Source organism: Lotus japonicus, chromosome 4, assembly GCF_012489685.1.
Source record: "Lotus japonicus ecotype B-129 chromosome 4, LjGifu_v1.2".
Lineage (NCBI taxonomy): Eukaryota > Viridiplantae > Streptophyta > Magnoliopsida > Fabales > Fabaceae > Lotus > Lotus japonicus.
In genome coordinates this window covers 82,594,991-82,612,238 of record NC_080044.1, presented here as the reverse complement: position 1 = coordinate 82,612,238, position 17,248 = coordinate 82,594,991, and the positions used below count along the sequence as shown (strand labels likewise).

Sequence of the window (17,248 nt, the reverse complement as noted above, 5' to 3'; positions counted from 1 at the left end):
TAAAAATATAATTTTTTATTAAAATTTTCAAAAAAAATTTTAACTAAAAAAGTATGACATTGTATTGTATCTTTTCATCCTCATGTTTCTTTTTGTTTAATTTCATACTTTGCCCCGTTTGACGTAGGAAGAAGTAAAACCAGCATGGACGTTTCTAATATTGGAAAGAAATGGAATAAAACAGACACCAAACAGACACACACATTCACATCTACATGTTATGTATGCAGATTGCAGAGGTACAAAACAAATATGCTTGAGTTGTTTCCTCACAGACTTCAAATGCTCTTGAGTCTTGACCATTAATACCATTAAGTACTAATATTATATGCTTTTTTATTTTCAACATTTTTCATGTTTGTTTGTCTTGGAATTAAGAAATCATACGATTCCTGCAGCAGCAACACTGATACGTGAGTCTCATCTCATGTAAGAATTCATACTCATAGCCATACTTTCATTCACACTACCACTTTCCAGTGATATTGATGCAGTGGAAAATTGATCTGTTGTTGTTGTTGATCTTGGAGGAGAAGACATGACAGGTTTTGGTGGCATTTCCAATGAATCCATGCTACCTTCCAACATGTCTATCACCTTACTGATAGTAGGTCTGTGAGAAGGAAATGTCTGAATGCACCACAAACCCACCTTAGTCAATCTCTTGGCTATCTCATTTTCCTCTGTGGACAATACCCCATCAATTCCCAAATCATTGCCCAGCTCAATCTTCTTATAAATCACCAAATGAGGAAAATATATCTCGCTCGAGCCGCTAGCTTCGACATTTATGCTCTTCTGCCCTCCAACCATCTCTAGCAGCATCATTCCATAGCTGTAGACATCAGACTTGTGGGAAACGCCTCCGAAGCTTTTGTTGAACACTTCAGGCGCCACGTACCCCAGTGTCCCTCTCGCGTTTGACATTGAAATCACGCTCTCATCCCTTGTTCCTGTCATTGCGAGCCCAAAATCTGATATCTTCGGCCGGTAAGTTTCATCTAAAAGGATGTTGTGTGGTTTGATGTCAAAATGCAGAATCCGAGTGTTGCATCCTTGATGCAAGTACTCGAGTCCTCGAGCTATACCAATTGCAATCTGGTACAAATTCTCCCAGCTCAAGGTTTTATTTTCAGTTTCAGTTGCTTTGTTGTGATTCTTGTGAATGTACTTTTCCAGGGAGCCATTGGACATGAACTCATAGACGAGAGCTTTTCCGCTTCCTTCTAGACAAAATCCAAGAAGAGTCACAACATTAACATGGGATGTTTTGCTGATGCTGGCTACCTCATTGATAAAATCTTCTACATTCCCTTTTGACTCATTCAGCACCTTCACCGCCACAGAGCAACCATCACCAGGTAATTTTCCTTTGTATACAGAACCATAACCTCCTTCACCCAGTTTAACCTTGAAGGAATCAGTCATTTTCTTGATATCTGAGAAACTGTATCTTTTTAGATTCAGAGGACCTTGGCTTTCAAGGAATGCTTCTATAGCGCGATCATCCCTTTTTCTCAAGCCTAGTTTTGTAGATATAAACTTCCAAATTTTAGCTTTATTACGGCATATGATGACAGCAATAAGAGGTAGACCAAATCCACTAGCAACAAAACCTGTTAGCAGAGTTAGGAGTCATTCAGGTGTATATATAGGAGTTGCACATCTTTTTTGCTTATACTAATGATATTATGTATCAATTAAAAATTTCTTAATCTGTATCATTTTCTTGATTAAACAACAAAGTTTTGGAATAAAGGTACTAGTTATTGTAAATGAGCATATAGGAAGTAAAATGTTTGGGAAAACTGTACCTAAAACCAGTTTCAATACCAATTTACTCTTGGTTCGACCTGCATGCCATGGAAAAATTCACCACTGTTAGATTGTTTGGTTTATTACTGTTGAAAATTGCAAGTATTACTTTGCCATATGAAAAATAATTCTGAAAGCTTGGCATCTAGAGGAAAAAGAAATAGAAGAACAGAACAGAACAGACAAAAAAGTGTGATTGGTTTAGACTTTGAGATTTTAGACTGTCAGTTTGTCTGTTGGATTAATGTTTCACTTTTTACATGATATTTATCTTTTGGTCATGAATTGATTCTTACACCAATAAGTGATTCTGTCAAATTTCTTTTTACATACAATATGTTCAAATTAACTATTATAAGTTGGCAAATGAAGTGACCAGCATATAGAAGACTTGCACTAATTGGAAAGAATTATATAAAGCCAAAAGAAAAAATTAAAGACAATCATAAGATAGTTGATTTCATTGTTTCAAATTTAATTATGTGATTATTTTTGAACTTAATCTAATATAATATTTATCCAAATCACACCATCGTGTTGCCTGCCATTAAATTACGCATGAAGGCAATGACATGTCAAAAGCAGTGGAAAAAGATGTAAATTAGTCAAGTAGTGTGTGCTCTTTGTGCCTATCTCCACCATTCTATGACCCCATTTTTTCAATAGTCTTAGAGTTTAGACTTAATGTTTTCATTAATTAAAAAAATGTATAATTGTTTTAGTATTATTACAGATGTTGATGTTACTCACATACTTACAGCTGTATATACTTTCTTAAGAAGAAAATAAAATAGAGGGATTGTTAGCTGGAATGTCTCAGCTGCAGCATCTAAGTCAACTTATGGTTGATAAAAGACACTAAAGTGGATGATGTGTACCATAATTTAATGCATATTATGATGGATATCCGGTGTCCAGTGCACGGTCTCAATCTCATGAAACACATGGTGTATTAATTTATTTCCTAGTGACTAGAGTCTAAACATTGTCTTGGAAGTCTATATTAATTGAAGAAAGTTAGTAAATTATTTTAAATTTTCCTGAAGAGTAAATTTTTATATTATAGTTACAAACATATCACAATGACATCAACAATAATCTTTTGCATTGTATTCATAGATAGTTTCTATATACAAGGACTGATGGTGATCTTGTGGTAGTAAATACTTCGAAAAGAGCAGTTTGGTTTTTCTAAAGAATGGTTTTTAGTGATTAGAGCTGAAAATTTCTACTCTCTTTCCGTCACTTTTGGACTATTTTGGGCTGAACTCCCATTGCATCCTACAATCTTTTCTTTCTTCTATCTATTCAATTCAACATACCATATCCAAAGGCTACATCAAAAGTCTTTGTTAATTGTTAGAATTACTGAGATAAGCAAGAGTTAGACTTGTTTTTGAGGTGAAATATATAACCTCATTGAGTTTTTCATTTGGTGCCGCTAGGTTTGGATATTTGTTGGCACCAAATGCTAGCATGCATTTAAAGATGAAAAGTGAATTGAGCTCTTTTTATAAATTAAGATGCCCGCTCATTCACGTTGCACTCTATTGGTATCCAAACACATAATAAATCAAGGAAGATTTGTTAGAGCTATTTAGTTCAAGAATAAATGGAGAAGAGTGAAAACAGTACATACTTTTGTGACTAGGACATGCTGATTCATGAGTTCCACCTGAGCAATAACATGAAAACTGAGATGAATTATTCTCATTAGTCCCACATGCTCCTCCAGATTCTCTGCATGCTGTGCACTGAGAAGACCACCCTGCATCATACTCCACATCAAAACCTTGACTTAAAGCTTTTCTAAGTGCCCCAATTCCACCTTCAGAGTCCCAAACAACATCCTGGGAAACTTGCACTTGAACTCTGACCCTGCACCTTTGAAACTGCTGCATCTGAGTTCCATTATTCACCACATAAAAACCATGTTTACTGCTATCATTCTGGCATGTAAAAGTGTTGTTCTCTGAAATCCCAAATGGGCACTCGTAGAATATAGTCACATTCTGAACAGTGGGGAGAAAACTAAAGGGACTTGAATGCAGAGAAGTGTTGGTGAAATTTGAAGAACAGTTATCATAGACAAGGTCTGTTCTCACTATTCTCAATGTTGAAGCAGTTTGGTTAATGTTCAGTACTTGGAACTTTTGTGAACCAATTTGAATAGAAGAAGTGTTCTGGCTTTGCATGCAGGTGAGATTGAATCCTTCACTGCCACAAAAACTGGGTCTGTTATCTCCCCAGAAAGGATATGATATGTTGAGTGTTCCACAGCTGAATGGTTGGCTGCAAATGGAGAAAGTGTCATTTTTCTGGGAGTAGGAGTGTGGCAAAGTTGTTAAGAAGAAGAAAACTATAGTGAGTATGGATGTGATGAAGGGGAAATGGATAACCATCTTTAGATAGGTGAGTTAGAAACTTGAATTGGAGATAATATTTGTATGAGTAGATCTTGGTTGAAGAACAAAATATAGAGAAGGAGATGGAAGAAGAGTCAATGTACTTCTATTTCTTGGAAGGAAATAGGTGGAAAACAGGAAGACAAAGCATGTAGAGGCTGCTTTCCAATTTTTCTATGTTGTGTACTAGCGTTCAAATTTGAAAATTGGATGTAATCAGTATAATATTGGAAAGGATTATGATGTGGAGATATTCGTATAGTGCAAATATTTAACAGACACGAAAAATGAGTAGAGAAAAGAATATGGAGAAGTAATGAATATGATATATGATGGATATGATGAGAATGGAGCAATAAAGAGGAAAAATTGATTGTATATTGAATGTCTGCACTAATTGAGTCTCTAAATATCATTATTGATTTTGAAATGAGGAGAGTTGTTGAAAAAATTTCAGTGTAAAACAAAAGTAACTGTTGACTTATAGTGACAGGACAAGCTCCTTTTGTTGGTTGAAAAAAGGGACATATTTCATATCATGTAAGAGGAACCTGCTTGGCAAGTAATGTGAAGGTCAATGAATTCACACATATGGGCGGCATAATGGATCTTACTATGACTATCCTGGAGTTCTAAATATATTGCCTATCTTATTGTTTACAAGCTTCTTAGAAGAGGGAAAATGTCAAAATCAACCAAATGGTGGAGGCGTGGAGCTATGTTATGCTGTATCAGCATCAGCTAATTCATTTGAAAATTCAATATAAATAGTTCTATGTTTGTAACTTAATAGCAGGAGGACCACTAATAATTAAAGCTTCAATAAATACATAAAGGCTTCAATAAATTTTGAGTCCCACATTGTATAATCAGATTTATTTTGATTGCTACCATCTATTTTTTATGGTTTTGGTACCTACTTTTATAAATAACTTTACTTTCAGTCCCTTTTTATTACAACACTTCACGGGTGAGGTGGCTAGAAGAAAATACCATGTCACTACTGCCACGCAACCAAAGTAAATATATGAGACATATTTTACTTCCAAATCAGATTAATGGCCAGCTCAAAAAAATTCACACAATTAGATGCCATTGTTTCTCGATCTCTAAGAATTTTTTGTTTATTAAAAGTTCTAGGGATCAAATGTGACTTAGAAGAAAATCAGGTTGTACATGTTGCAATTGTGACACGACTATCTGTTAGCCACATCGCCAATTAATAGTGACCAAAACCATAAAAATTAGATAGTAGAGACCAAAACCAATTTTGAGTATAAAATGAAGGACTAAATTTTTTTAAGCTATATAAATAAAAACTAGCTGGCTGTAAAGCTGGAGCAGGATTTTCTCCATCAAAAAGGAGGGATGTGCAGCTACCATGAAAAAGGCGTGCAGCAGATCAATATGAAAAGTATTCAAATGTTGACATTTTGTGTGTTAGATTGCAATTTAGTAGCAGGTCTCCAATTCACTCTTTGTCTTAGATCTATACAGGAAAAAAAAATATTTAATAGCATTTCTAGTAAGGAAAAATTCCCTAAACACAAAACTCTCTAAATTACTACTAATCAGAAATTGAAAATTAATCAGAGTTACTAGTAGTGCCAGATTCCACTTCAGTTTTTGTAGGAGAAAACATGAATGGCTTTGGTGGAATTTGCAACTGTTCTATGCTTCCTTCCAACATTTCAACCACCTTACTCATTGGTGGCCTATTAGATGGGATTGTTTGTATGCACCACAGTCCTACTATAACCATTTTCTTACAAATTTCATTTTCCTCAATGCTCATACCATCATGCCATGCCAAATTGCTCTCCACCTCAATATGCTTGTATATCCAATGAGGAAAATATGTCTCACTGGAATCACTTGCTTCATTTCTAATGTTTTGCTTGGCTCCAACTATCTCCAAAATCAGCATACCATAACTATACACATCAGACTTATGTGACACTCCTCCAAAGTTTCTGTTCCACACTTCTGGTGCGATGTACCCTATAGTCCCTCTAGCATCATGCATAGATATGATACTGTGTGTTTCTGAGCATAGCTTCGCCAGCCCGAAATCCGCGATTTTGGGGCAGAAATTTTTGTCCAAAAGGATGTTGCTTGGCTTTATGTCGAAGTGTAAAATCCTCGTGTTGCAACCCTTATGCAAGTACTCTAGTCCTTTAGCTATCCCTTCTGCAATCTTGTGTAACCTTTCCCAACTCAAATTGGTTTCAAAGTTCTTCTTGTGTGTAAACTTTTCAAGTGATCCATTAGGCATAAACTCATATATCAGAGCTTTCTTCTGGCCTTCAAGGCAAAAACCAAGGAGGTTAACAACATTTACATGGGATGTTCTACCTATGCTCACAACCTCATTGAGAAATTCTTGACCATTCCCTTTGGAAGCATTCAGTACCTTCACAGCCACAGGACAATTGTTGTTTAGGTTCCCTTTATATACCTGACCATAACCACCTTGTCCCAGTTTGGATTTGAAAGAATTTGTCACTTTCTTGATCTCTGAGTAAGAGTATCTTTTTATGGCTTGAGGCCCATTGTTTCTGATGAAGGCCTCAATATCTTGATCAACCTTTTTGGCCTTCCAATGTTTTGACACAATTGGTGATAATTTTCGTCTAAAAATGCAAATTGTGATGCATATCAACAGTGCTCCAATTCCTCCAGCTATTGAACCTGTTAGCAAACATAGAAGGTGGTACAGGTTAGTAGCTTTATATGCAGCCCCTTTCAGTTTCATGTTTCATAATGTAAATATGGAGATGGAGATACTTATAATCTTTTACATGAAGGTTCTATAATTTCGATACATTCACAATCAGAAGATTGCAATCATGTGAGGAACAAATTTTTTGAATTGATGAGGCTTATGCTTTATATGTTGTGATTTATTTTGACTTTTAAATTATGTGAGATCAATGATAAAACCAGAGATAAATGTGCTCTTCAATAGAAACTAGCAATAAAAATGAATTAGGTTATCAAAAATTCAAAATATATGTTGTGTATTGATACTTTGTATATTGTGAAATCCTTCCCTAGTTCCTTTTGAAAACTTGTAAGAATATTGCAAATTTACAAAATAAGGCAGAAGTGATAACAGCTGAAGATTTATCTCTTCAATCTTCATGTAACTATGAAGGTTACACTTGATCGCATCTAGCAAATTCCTAGTTTATTTTTCCTGTGACATCTTTTTATATAGCATTTGACAAACAATCCATAACTTCTGCATGATCCAAGAAAATGACAACAAAAAAAAGTTCAGGGCAAATTCCTAGTTTATTTTTCCTGTGACATCTTTTTATATAGCATTTGACAAACAATCCATAACTTCTACATGATCCAAGAAAATGACAAAAAAAACAGTTCAGGACAATTTTTTTACCGATAATTAGTCTTGATGAACTGCTGCTACTCCCTCCTGTCATTAAAACAAAGCATAATCAATTAGTAAAACACTTGCACCTGTAGCAAAGGCAGAATATGTGTGATTCAATAAGTGAGAGATAGAGAAAAAAAATGTGGTGTTTGTGATGTGTCTGCACTACTTGAGTGTCTAAGTATCATTACTAATTCAATTAGCATACCTTGACAGTTATTGCTTGTTGTACTGCCATCCTTGCAAAAGCAGAGCAACTCCTTCTTGGTGTTACTATAGCCACAAACTCCATCACTGGCCTCACACTCAGCACAACTTGTAGGTGTTTGCCAATCAAGCACAAACCCTTCATTCATGGCCCCAGCAAACTCACTCATCAACCCATCACTTGTAACCTCATCCTTCATCACAGTCACCACAACATTAACTTGGCAATTCTCATCCCAGTCAAAACCCTTAGTCTCATTCCCCATCTCAAACACAAAAGACCTATTCACCCCAGAACTCAGACACTCAATGAAAGGCACCCCAGAAGGGTAACCACTGCAATTGTAGTAAAAGCTGAGATTTTTGTTCAAGGGGGAGTGAGAAAGTGGAAGGTTCCCCACAGGAACATTGTGAAGTGCCCTAGGACATGTTTGGTTTGCGGTGTCAGCATCAACCAGTTTAAGACTATGGTTTTCATAGTCTATATCTTTTACATAGTAGTACAATCCTGGAGGTAGAGAGAAAATAGGGTCACCATCATAACAGATAAGGCCAAGCTCTTGGTATCCACAATATTGATCAGGAGGGGAGCCTCTAGCTAGCCAGAAAGGGTAACTGATGTTAGGTCCATTTGTGCAGCGGTAAGTGGGGCATGTTGTTGAGGATGAAGTGTTGTGGCTGCCAGAGGAAATGATAAAGCAGAGAAACAAAGCAGAAACAAAACATGCAAATGCAAGCTTGAACATTGTGAAATATTTGGATTTCTGTTGAACTGTTGAACTCAGTACTAATCCAGCAAAATCTTGCTTCTTCTCAGATATATACTGAAATGTTGGAGATATAGGTACTTCAGAGTAGGAAGAAGAGGGTAAGGTTTATTATATGTGATGATGTTGAGGAGTTAGTCAGATTTTTGTTTCCAAGTCTCTTGAGCTATAAGTCATAGGATGGAAATTTCTTAGTGAAGGTTACGTGACGCAGAAGACAATTCATAAATGAGGAGAAATAGTTGATAAATTTCCTATTTGTAAAGTTCTTACGTTCACATTGGCATTCAACAAAAATAAACAGAGATGACTTCACTAAGATCCAAATATAAATGAATGTGCCAAAGATGTGGTCGATTGAAGTCGTGCATGTTTGATTCCCCTTAAATATGCAATTGTTTCGAATTTTGTATATAGGAAAAAAGTCATCATTAAAAGGAGAGCTAGCTTCACCATTATATAAAAGTTCTCACTCAAAGAGTATCGTCCCAAAAGAAAAAAATTATTGAATGTCAACCTATTGTTTTCTTTATCAGACCATTTATCAATGAATTCCACATAGTCACTCTTGTGTTTTTTGTATTTTGACTATAAACACTTCCAACGACACTTACATTAACTTACATTAAGTAAGCAAGAATAAAAGTTCACAGAGTGATATTTATATATAATGTAATAAGATAAATAAATTAAGAACAGTACATGCTCAAACTTTTTTTGAACCGATACAATAATTTAACATACTAAAAGTCATATAAAGCCCCTAAACTCTTTGATTCAACAATGGATATGCTGACTTATGAGCAAAAATAGTTTTTTTTTTCCATTTTAATCCGTACTCCAATATTTACAACTCATCCGACTCTGACAGCGTTGCAATTTGTGTAGCTTCCAAAGAAGCCAAATCACAAATTCAACGACATCAAATGATTTCAAGCCGACATCGTTGTGAACACGAAAACGGAGGACAACTTGAGTATAGACCATACAAAACAACATAATAAAACAAAGGAGGGAGATATAGATGTTGGCGGAAATGGCGGAGATGGTAGCGGCTGAGATTGCGATAGAGGCGGCAAGGGGAGCTAGAAGATTGTAGTGGTGGCCATAGAGATAGTGGATGGAAGAATGTAAGAAATCCACACAAAAAGGATAAAAAAACTTACTTATTGGAGTAGCAAAATCACTTATTGTGATAGAGAATTCGCCTACGGTGGAAAAAACACCTATCATGGAGAAGAAGTCTCATAAAATGAGGGAGAACCCCTTAAGGGGGTGGGGGGACACCGCTGCAAAGGGGGTGGTGGTAGGACATCTGTAAAGTTTTCTAAGCTAGGATTCTTATGAGTCACTTATTCGAGTTGAGAATATTCACGTACTTGTAATAACTAACTCTCATAAGATGATTTTTTCCATGCATACAATTTTATTTAAGGAGAATCAATATATTCTATTGTTGTTCCAAATATGATTTAGTGTATCATCTACCAAAACAATTATATTTTAGATATGTCTACTATAATGGGTAAAGCTCTTCATAAGCAATGTTGGCCTAATTGTTAACTTTTATGTCTTAGAATGTGCACAAATATGCATTTATTAAATGAGTACAAAGTAGATTGCTTTCTTCAACCTCCCACGGTAGTACGGTACGATTTCTTCAATCTCTTGTATTTTACTTTCTCCTCTGCTCGCATGTTTCTGCTTGGAATAATGGGTTTCCTTCTTCTTTGTAGACTCACGCTTTGTTAATCTTGCAACTTTTTTATGTGTAGCTAATTTTAAGTTTGAGTGTAGAAACCTTAGCTTAAAATGTGTACTGTGTCTATTTGATTTATAGAAATCATTGTGGGTAGTGATTGCCATGGAGAATTCCTCTTCTTCTGGTTCAAGAAGTTCATCATCTATTTTCGTAGACAACAGCCAACTATATGCTATTGTGGTGTTCTGTGCCAGTTTCTAAAACTGAAATGAACCCCGGGAGGAAGTTTTTGGGTTGTGGAAGAGCCATCAAATATGCTCTTCCACACATTGTAATTTCTTTTTTTGGACCACTAATTGTATAAGCTGAACATGCTTGCATTACTAGTTACTCTAGACTTTGTAGTTTCCTATGCTCTTCTTAACAATGCAGATTAAATACTTCAGTGGTTTCTTATGAGCTATAGTGTCTTGAGTTGAACTGTTGTTGTTTCAACCTTTTGTAGTGCTAACTTTAAAACAAAGTGATCTTCCTAACAGGTTTATCATAGATTCTACCAAGTTTATTCCTGAATACTTCAACGCAGAAAAGTACGTGAGCTACTAAAAGCCGCTTGCTTGGAGGTTATGTTGTTATCTAAGAAGATGTGTGTGTGTTTGCCATTTTATCTTCAGGTCCTATGCCAAATCATATTGCTTTCTTAATGGACGGTAATCGAAGGTACTGCTATGTATTGGGAGTGAGGTATGTTCCTGTCTATTCATTCAGCATTGATAACTTCAATAAGAAGCCCAGAGAGGCTCAAATCTTCATGGAACTGATACGAGAAAAGATTGAAGAGTTTGTTTGAACCTCTAGGTCGAAAGTTAGATCTTTAGGGGTCGCACTGTTAGGAAGACTTTTGACATTTCATCACACCCGGGTTAGAAGAGAGCATTTTACAGCACACACAAAAATTATAAGCATCATTACTTCTTTCTTTTTGGTCAAGATCATTGCTGTTTTGAGATTGCTGAAATTATGGTAAACATAATAGCAACACTGGCCTGGTATAGGCAGGTTGCACTTTTTTGCAGGAGAAAAGGAGTCAGGTCCATCTTTCACACATCCTTGAAATGGATCTGCCAACTCACTACACCTAGGAGAGAAATGTGAGCCCAATATAAGCCATAACAACAGGCAAGACACTTTGTCATCAGCCAACACTTCACAAGTGTGTGTTTGAAAATCCTCCCGATTCTAAAGTCAGAATCAATTATGGGAAAAAAGCTTCATAGCTTCTGGGTTTCATATTGATTCTGAGAAAAAAAGTTAATTCAAACATGCTGGAAGTCGCTTCCTAATTTGATTCTTCAACTGCTAACTTATATATACAGCTGAAAGTCAAAGTACTAATGTTCCTAATTCCACCTTGCAGCTCCATCAATGCCAGAACCAGAACCTGAGGGTGTTATGTCACCGTCTGTTTGTGACTCTGAGAAGCTGTAAGGCATGGCATTCATGAATGATCCTGCGGCAAATGTTGCATTCATTGGCCATTCGCTGCACCCTATTTGTGCACTTTGGCTAGGTACATAGCTACCACCCTCTGCAGATTTATCACCAAAATAATCGTTCTGATTGCATGATGCCATTACCAATGCTTGATGATTGTTTGGAAATTGGTCCCCAGTTTCACCTGCAGAATTAGATTCTATTGATGTTATTGTCATTGACACTGAAATTAACTTTGTAGTAAAATAACTATGCACAGGCACCGCACATACATTAATGGAGCACACTGATTAATGGAACATATATAGTACCTTGGGTTAACAAAGCAACATTATCATTCATGACCCCATCGATTTCCTCCAAGTTATTCCATCTAGCATATGCTTCTCTAACCAATTTCTCTATATAGCTCTGCAAATGAACCCATTGAAATGAATTTCTAGGTTGTCAACACATAGTGAAATCTAGTAGTGCATGTTTGAAAGTCATTCTTCTAAAGGCAGAATCAATTCTGGGAAGAAGCTTTGTGAGTAGTTCCTCCTGGCTTTCAGAATTGATTCTGAAGAAAGAAAAATTGATACAAACATGCTAAAAGTCATGGAACAAGGCAAGTTTGAGTTGTTAAGGTACCCTGTTCATGTTGTTCAGTTCTCTAGCTGGAAAGATTTGTCCATTGATTTCAGCTTTAACCAACTGGCATATGCCATTCAGAATAATGGTAAATTGAGGACCACGGTGGATGTAGAGCTTGTTGCCCATGTTGCAAGTCTTTGCATGCTTCATTGTCACTTCCCACATTCTCTCTGACATTCCAATGCCTAAAATCTGATTGCATAACAATAGCTTATATTAATAATAATCATACATTTAACATTGATTAATAATAAGTTTACTTTTTTTATGTGTACCTTTCTGAGCCTTTGTGGATCAACAACAGATAACTTGAGAAAGTCTTGCACTGTGGTTATTCGCTCTGAGGACAATTTTTTGTGGAAAGCTCCATCTTTCCCAATCTTCTCTAGGCGCCACACTTCATCATGGAGCATTGGTGGGTGATGTTTCTTGTACACTTCAAATGTATGAAAAAAGATTATAAATTAGCAAAGGATACATATTTAACATGTATATAACAAAACACTAACCTCATACATGTGTTCATTTTTTTGGTTTTTATCCGCTTCTCTAATATAAAGGGACACATACAATTACACAAATATTTAAGGGGGGAAATATTAAAAAGAGATGATTTGAGCTACTGAAAAAGGAGGAAACCTTCTATACCCTGTAATACTGAGAACTAGGTACTATTCTCTTTCACCAAATAGGTAAATCTATTATTCAGTTTCTTTCCATTTTATATTTAAATTTTTTAAATTTTACCAATTCATGAAGTATAATTGTTTCAATAAAAAAGTACATTTACAATACTGTAGATTTTTCAGTGAAGAAGACAGATAATTATTTTTTTTGGACTATTAAGTTTACCAAAATCATTGACCGTTCCTGAAACCATTGACTTGACTCTTAAATCGTCTCAAGCAACTGGCAAAAACCAGAACTGAAGTAGGTATAGTTTACAACTAATAAGAAAATAAAAACAATTACGCGTAACTTGAGGTGTCTACAAGAAAGATGGTAAGCATTTGAGAAATATTTATTAAATAAATTCGACCAATAATCATGAAAAATGTATTTAGTTTCGCTTATCAAAAAAAAATTTATTTAGTTTCAAAATACCAAGCTTTAGACTCAAAAAAAGATAGACCTATTTAAAATAACATTAGTGAAATAAAATAAAATTTTCGTTTAAGTTATTATTATTAAGTTAAAATAACATCTTGAATAATATACCATATTTTTTTACAATTTGCGTAATATACTTATTAATTTCTTTAAATATTTAAACTTATTAATATAAATCAAGTCTTAAATTAAGAAAATAAATCAAATCAAAGAGCTTAAAAAAAACAACCCAACACAACTTGTTTACATCCGCAATTGTAACAAGATAAAGTTTTATGAGGGTTTTCTATCATGGTGGGACCATGATTAAGCTGAATGTTTGACCACTAATCACTTTCCAGTCATCATAAAAGAAGATTTAGACAAAAGAAAACAAGTTAAAAGGGGTCAATATTATTGCTTGCTGGACCGGATGAAAATGAAATTCCCTTTCTTGTTGGAGATAAGACCAATGTAATTTTCCATTACTATAATGGGAATATTAACAGACTCCATTAGATTTTTAAAAATGATAGTTTTACAATATTTCTCTTTCTAAATTGATAACTCATCACTTGAACTTATTTCTAAGTGAATTCCCCATACCTAATTTCTTTGATGCCATGATTTGCAACTTGTGTTGAAGACAACAATAATATAATGAGCAATCATTGGTAATATTATGTGTTAATTAGTCTATGATCTGCAGTAGTTTTCTGATACCACTATGGACTAGAGAAATTGACCCGTGAATTAAGATACTCTTTCTGATCATTAGTTTAGGGGATGTCTAAATGACCCATGATAAAGTTTGGGTTAAATAACCCATCATCCAATCACATTGGAGATAAGTGAGGTAGAATTTCTATATTTTATTTATTAATTTATTTCCAACTCATTTATCTCTAATGTGATTGGATGATGGGTTATTTAACCCAAACTTTATCATGAGTCATTTAGACATCCCTTAGTTTAGTTATATATAACCAACCCCCTTTACATAAATTAAATACAAAAGGACACCCGTACACTAACTAATTAACAACAGTAAACAGTTTATCAACAACATCACTGCATGAATAAAATTGAATTAACAGTGTTTAACAGATTCAGCTATCAAACATATATGGCAGCTAGGCTAGCTTCAATTTCATATGAAGATTTTCTACATGAACCATTTGACCAGGAAATCACATTAAAAAACAAAAAAAACTTTGCTCAATCTACTTCTATTCTAACTTCTAAACCAGCCATGCTTTGCAGATAGCAAAAGAATTAAAAATGAAATGCAAGCTATGCACATATTTGTAAGTATAAAATATATGAGTTTGATATATATGCACTGACAATTTAAATGACTCACATTCACCGCGGTGATCCTTAACAATAAAAGCGTCAGTCATGCCTTCACGGATTCTGAGACTCGGATTATTGCCGGTCGGAGCCACTCTCACGGCGACTCTGAACTTCCTACTACGTATCCAGCTAGAATTATCAGTGAACTCTATGTCCCCAATGGGTGCAATTCCATCCCTCAGGGTCAGATTCAGCTCTCCTGCAAGCAATGGCCTCTTCCCTGTTCTCTCCTTCACTATGTGCCTGTTGAACTCCTCACTTGTCCATGACTCCTTATCAGGGAAATCTCCATCAAGCACCACAATTTCTAGCTTGATGGGATGTTGGAAGCTCGTTGGAACCATTATTTGATCGCTACTCTTGTCAACAAGAACCACATGGATGGGTTTTTCGTCCATGTCCAATATCCTGCTACCTATTAGAAATATAATATAAAATCATTTATGTGTCATTTACTTAACAACTTAAGTTTTTGAGATAATTGATTCATGATACGCTACCTGTGAATATAGGGAGTGAAAGCTTTTTGCTGAACCTGAGCTGAAGGCTTGATGGTTGTATTTGTTCCAATGCTTGGAGTCTCAATGAAGGGGACCTAGTCATTGGTCGTGGACAACAATGTCTCATCACTCGCTCCACCTCTTCACTCACCTGTTTACAATTGACAAAAAATTAATCCAATTGCAAATTGATTGATTAATTTGCTTAATCAATGTATATATGCTTGGGATTCATTTAATTAAGATGACTTACCACTCTTCTCAGCAATGGTTCCAAGCCTGAGAAAAGGTTCTGCAAGTTTTTCACCATTACAACTTCTCCTATTACCCTGTCAAGAAGAATTGGCATGAAATGAGAAAGTGAGACATGTTTCTGAGCATGACAAATTCAATTAAGAGCAGAAAAGTAACTGAATATTTTGATGTTGCGCTGATTTCGAACCGAGGACTTGTTAGCTGGGTGAGATTCTCCAAACCAACAATCAACTCGGGAAAACAACAAGAAACTGAATATTGAACATGTATATTTTTGCTTGGTTTATAAAAAGAAATAAAACATACGAAGCAAAAGAAGGTCTAGTAGTTGTAGTTCTCATGCGTTTGTCGATTGGTTTGTCTTTGTCTTGATCGGAATCATCCAAAAACCTTTTAGCTGCCATTTTTCTGAAGAATTTGGGACCAGGTTGTGAAGGATTTGGTGTAAGATTGCACTGAGCTATGAAAAGATTTCCACTTTTTATACTATGTTTTGAAGCATAATAAATAATTGTTTTATGAAGTAATATGAAGCAGGAAAGAAGGTTCTTGGCATGTTGGAGGAAAGAACCAAGTAATGAGTATGTTGTATCCTAAAACTAGAAAGCGTATCATAAGATGTAAAAGACTTTAGACGTCAACGACCATATCCAAAGTCAACCGAAATATTTTTTTGGTTGTTTTTAACACTCTCAGAACATCTCCAATGAGAGTATGTAATGTCAAATATCTACTTCCACCAATATCCATTACCATTGGAGCATATTTTTAATTCCAACATGGTTAGTGAGAGTATGTGAGAGTAAATACTCAATTTAGTCATAAAAAGTGTGTTTGCATTTATTATTGTTTAATGTAAAATGTTTAAATAAAACTTATAGCTAATAAAATGATTTTTTTATATAAACTTTTAAGAGTTGATGGGTTGAAGTTGGAGTAAAAATTAATAAAATGATGTGGCATTATTGAGAGTTGTAAAAAGTAAAATGTAAATACTTTAGTGAATATCATGGTTAAAGATGCTCTCAGCCCTCATCACCTCAATTCACACTTTTCCTTCTTTTAAAATTTATAAATTGCCCCTTCCTCTTTCACATTTTCTTCCCTCGCCCCCCCCCCCCCCCAAGACCTTAGCTACAAGATTTTTGAAAATCTGGTATCTTAAAAACTCATCTACCGAATTTTTGAATTTTTGCTATTGGGTTCTAAGTACAGGTAACATGTAATTTAGAAATTATCGAAAATTAGAAAATCCGGTACACAGGAAGTTGGAAAACATAAACTAACTAATTTTCAGGAAGAGTTGCATAAAGGTAGAACACAAAAGAGAAGATGTTTATATTAAAAAACAAGTTTTTGAGTTTTAAATCCTTATATTGTTAATTGTGCTACCAAATTTTAATTCTCGTTAAGTCTTAGAAATTTAAGTTTTCGGTGTGTAAATCACTATAAATTGTTTTGGAAATAAGAACTCGGAAGCAATTTTGATTTTTAGTGTTTCAGATTTTCCTTTCCTATATGTTAATAGCGAAAATGTGTATCGGGTTTTAGACACTGATAAACAATGAAATAGAGGACTTTTTACGAAATTACAACCGACACGGTGAGTGTGGTTTTGGTTCCAACTC

General features: G+C 35.0%; 3 protein-coding genes across 3 annotated transcripts; all 3 read right to left on the bottom strand.

Moving 5' to 3' along the window:
• Nucleotides 1–124: 124 nt before the first annotated feature.
• LOC130715558 (LEAF RUST 10 DISEASE-RESISTANCE LOCUS RECEPTOR-LIKE PROTEIN KINASE-like 2.4) lies at nt 125–4,422 on the bottom strand. Its single transcript, XM_057565672.1, has 3 exons — nt 3,455–4,422; nt 1,815–1,853; nt 125–1,616 (listed from the first exon to the last, which is right to left on the bottom strand). The coding sequence occupies exons 1-3, from the start codon at nt 4,215–4,217 to the stop codon at nt 421–423; spliced, it is 1,998 nt and encodes a 665-aa protein (XP_057421655.1). The 5' UTR covers nt 4,218–4,422; the 3' UTR covers nt 125–420.
• A 1,180-nt stretch (nt 4,423–5,602) lies between these two features.
• LOC130710874 (LEAF RUST 10 DISEASE-RESISTANCE LOCUS RECEPTOR-LIKE PROTEIN KINASE-like 2.1) lies at nt 5,603–10,839 on the bottom strand. Its single transcript, XM_057560260.1, has 3 exons — nt 7,826–10,839; nt 7,624–7,659; nt 5,603–6,911 (listed from the first exon to the last, which is right to left on the bottom strand). Exons 1-3 carry the CDS (start codon nt 8,568–8,570, stop codon nt 5,806–5,808), a joined length of 1,887 nt encoding a protein of 628 aa, XP_057416243.1. The 5' UTR covers nt 8,571–10,839; the 3' UTR covers nt 5,603–5,805.
• Nucleotides 10,840–11,548: 709 nt separating this feature from the next.
• On the bottom strand, nt 11,549–16,090 carry LOC130710875 (protein SAR DEFICIENT 1-like). The gene is made up of 8 exons (XM_057560261.1): nt 15,927–16,090; nt 15,619–15,694; nt 15,366–15,516; nt 14,873–15,280; nt 12,696–12,856; nt 12,418–12,612; nt 12,099–12,198; nt 11,549–11,971 (listed from the first exon to the last, which is right to left on the bottom strand). The coding sequence occupies exons 1-8, from the start codon at nt 16,022–16,024 to the stop codon at nt 11,694–11,696; spliced, it is 1,467 nt and encodes a 488-aa protein (XP_057416244.1). The 5' UTR covers nt 16,025–16,090; the 3' UTR covers nt 11,549–11,693.
• Between the last annotated feature and the right edge of the window lie 1,158 nt (nt 16,091–17,248).

Bases quoted from the DNA above. Each gene is read 5' to 3' on its own strand.
- LOC130710875 (XM_057560261.1), bottom strand. From the start codon at position 16,024: ATGGCAGCTAAAAGGTTTTTGGATGATTCCGATCAAGACAAAGACAAA. The intron at 12,857-14,872 runs GTGAGTCATTTA...ATACATTTGAAG, and splicing joins TAAGGATCACCGCGGTGAAT to TGTACAAGAAACATCACCCA. The intron at 12,613-12,695 runs GTACACATAAAA...TTATGCAATCAG, and splicing joins ATCCACAAAGGCTCAGAAAG to ATTTTAGGCATTGGAATGTC.
- LOC130715558 (XM_057565672.1), bottom strand. From the start codon at position 4,217: ATGGTTATCCATTTCCCCTTCATCACATCCATACTCACTATAGTTTTC. The intron at 1,854-3,454 runs GTATGTACTGTT...CATGGCATGCAG, and splicing joins AGCATGTCCTAGTCACAAAA to GTCGAACCAAGAGTAAATTG. The intron at 1,617-1,814 runs GTACAGTTTTCC...CTCTGCTAACAG, and splicing joins GGTATTGAAACTGGTTTTAG to GTTTTGTTGCTAGTGGATTT.
- LOC130710874 (XM_057560260.1), bottom strand. From the start codon at position 8,570: ATGTTCAAGCTTGCATTTGCATGTTTTGTTTCTGCTTTGTTTCTCTGC. The intron at 7,660-7,825 runs GTATGCTAATTG...TTTTAATGACAG, and splicing joins AACAAGCAATAACTGTCAAG to GAGGGAGTAGCAGCAGTTCA. The intron at 6,912-7,623 runs GTAAAAAAATTG...GTTTGCTAACAG, and splicing joins TTCATCAAGACTAATTATCG to GTTCAATAGCTGGAGGAATT.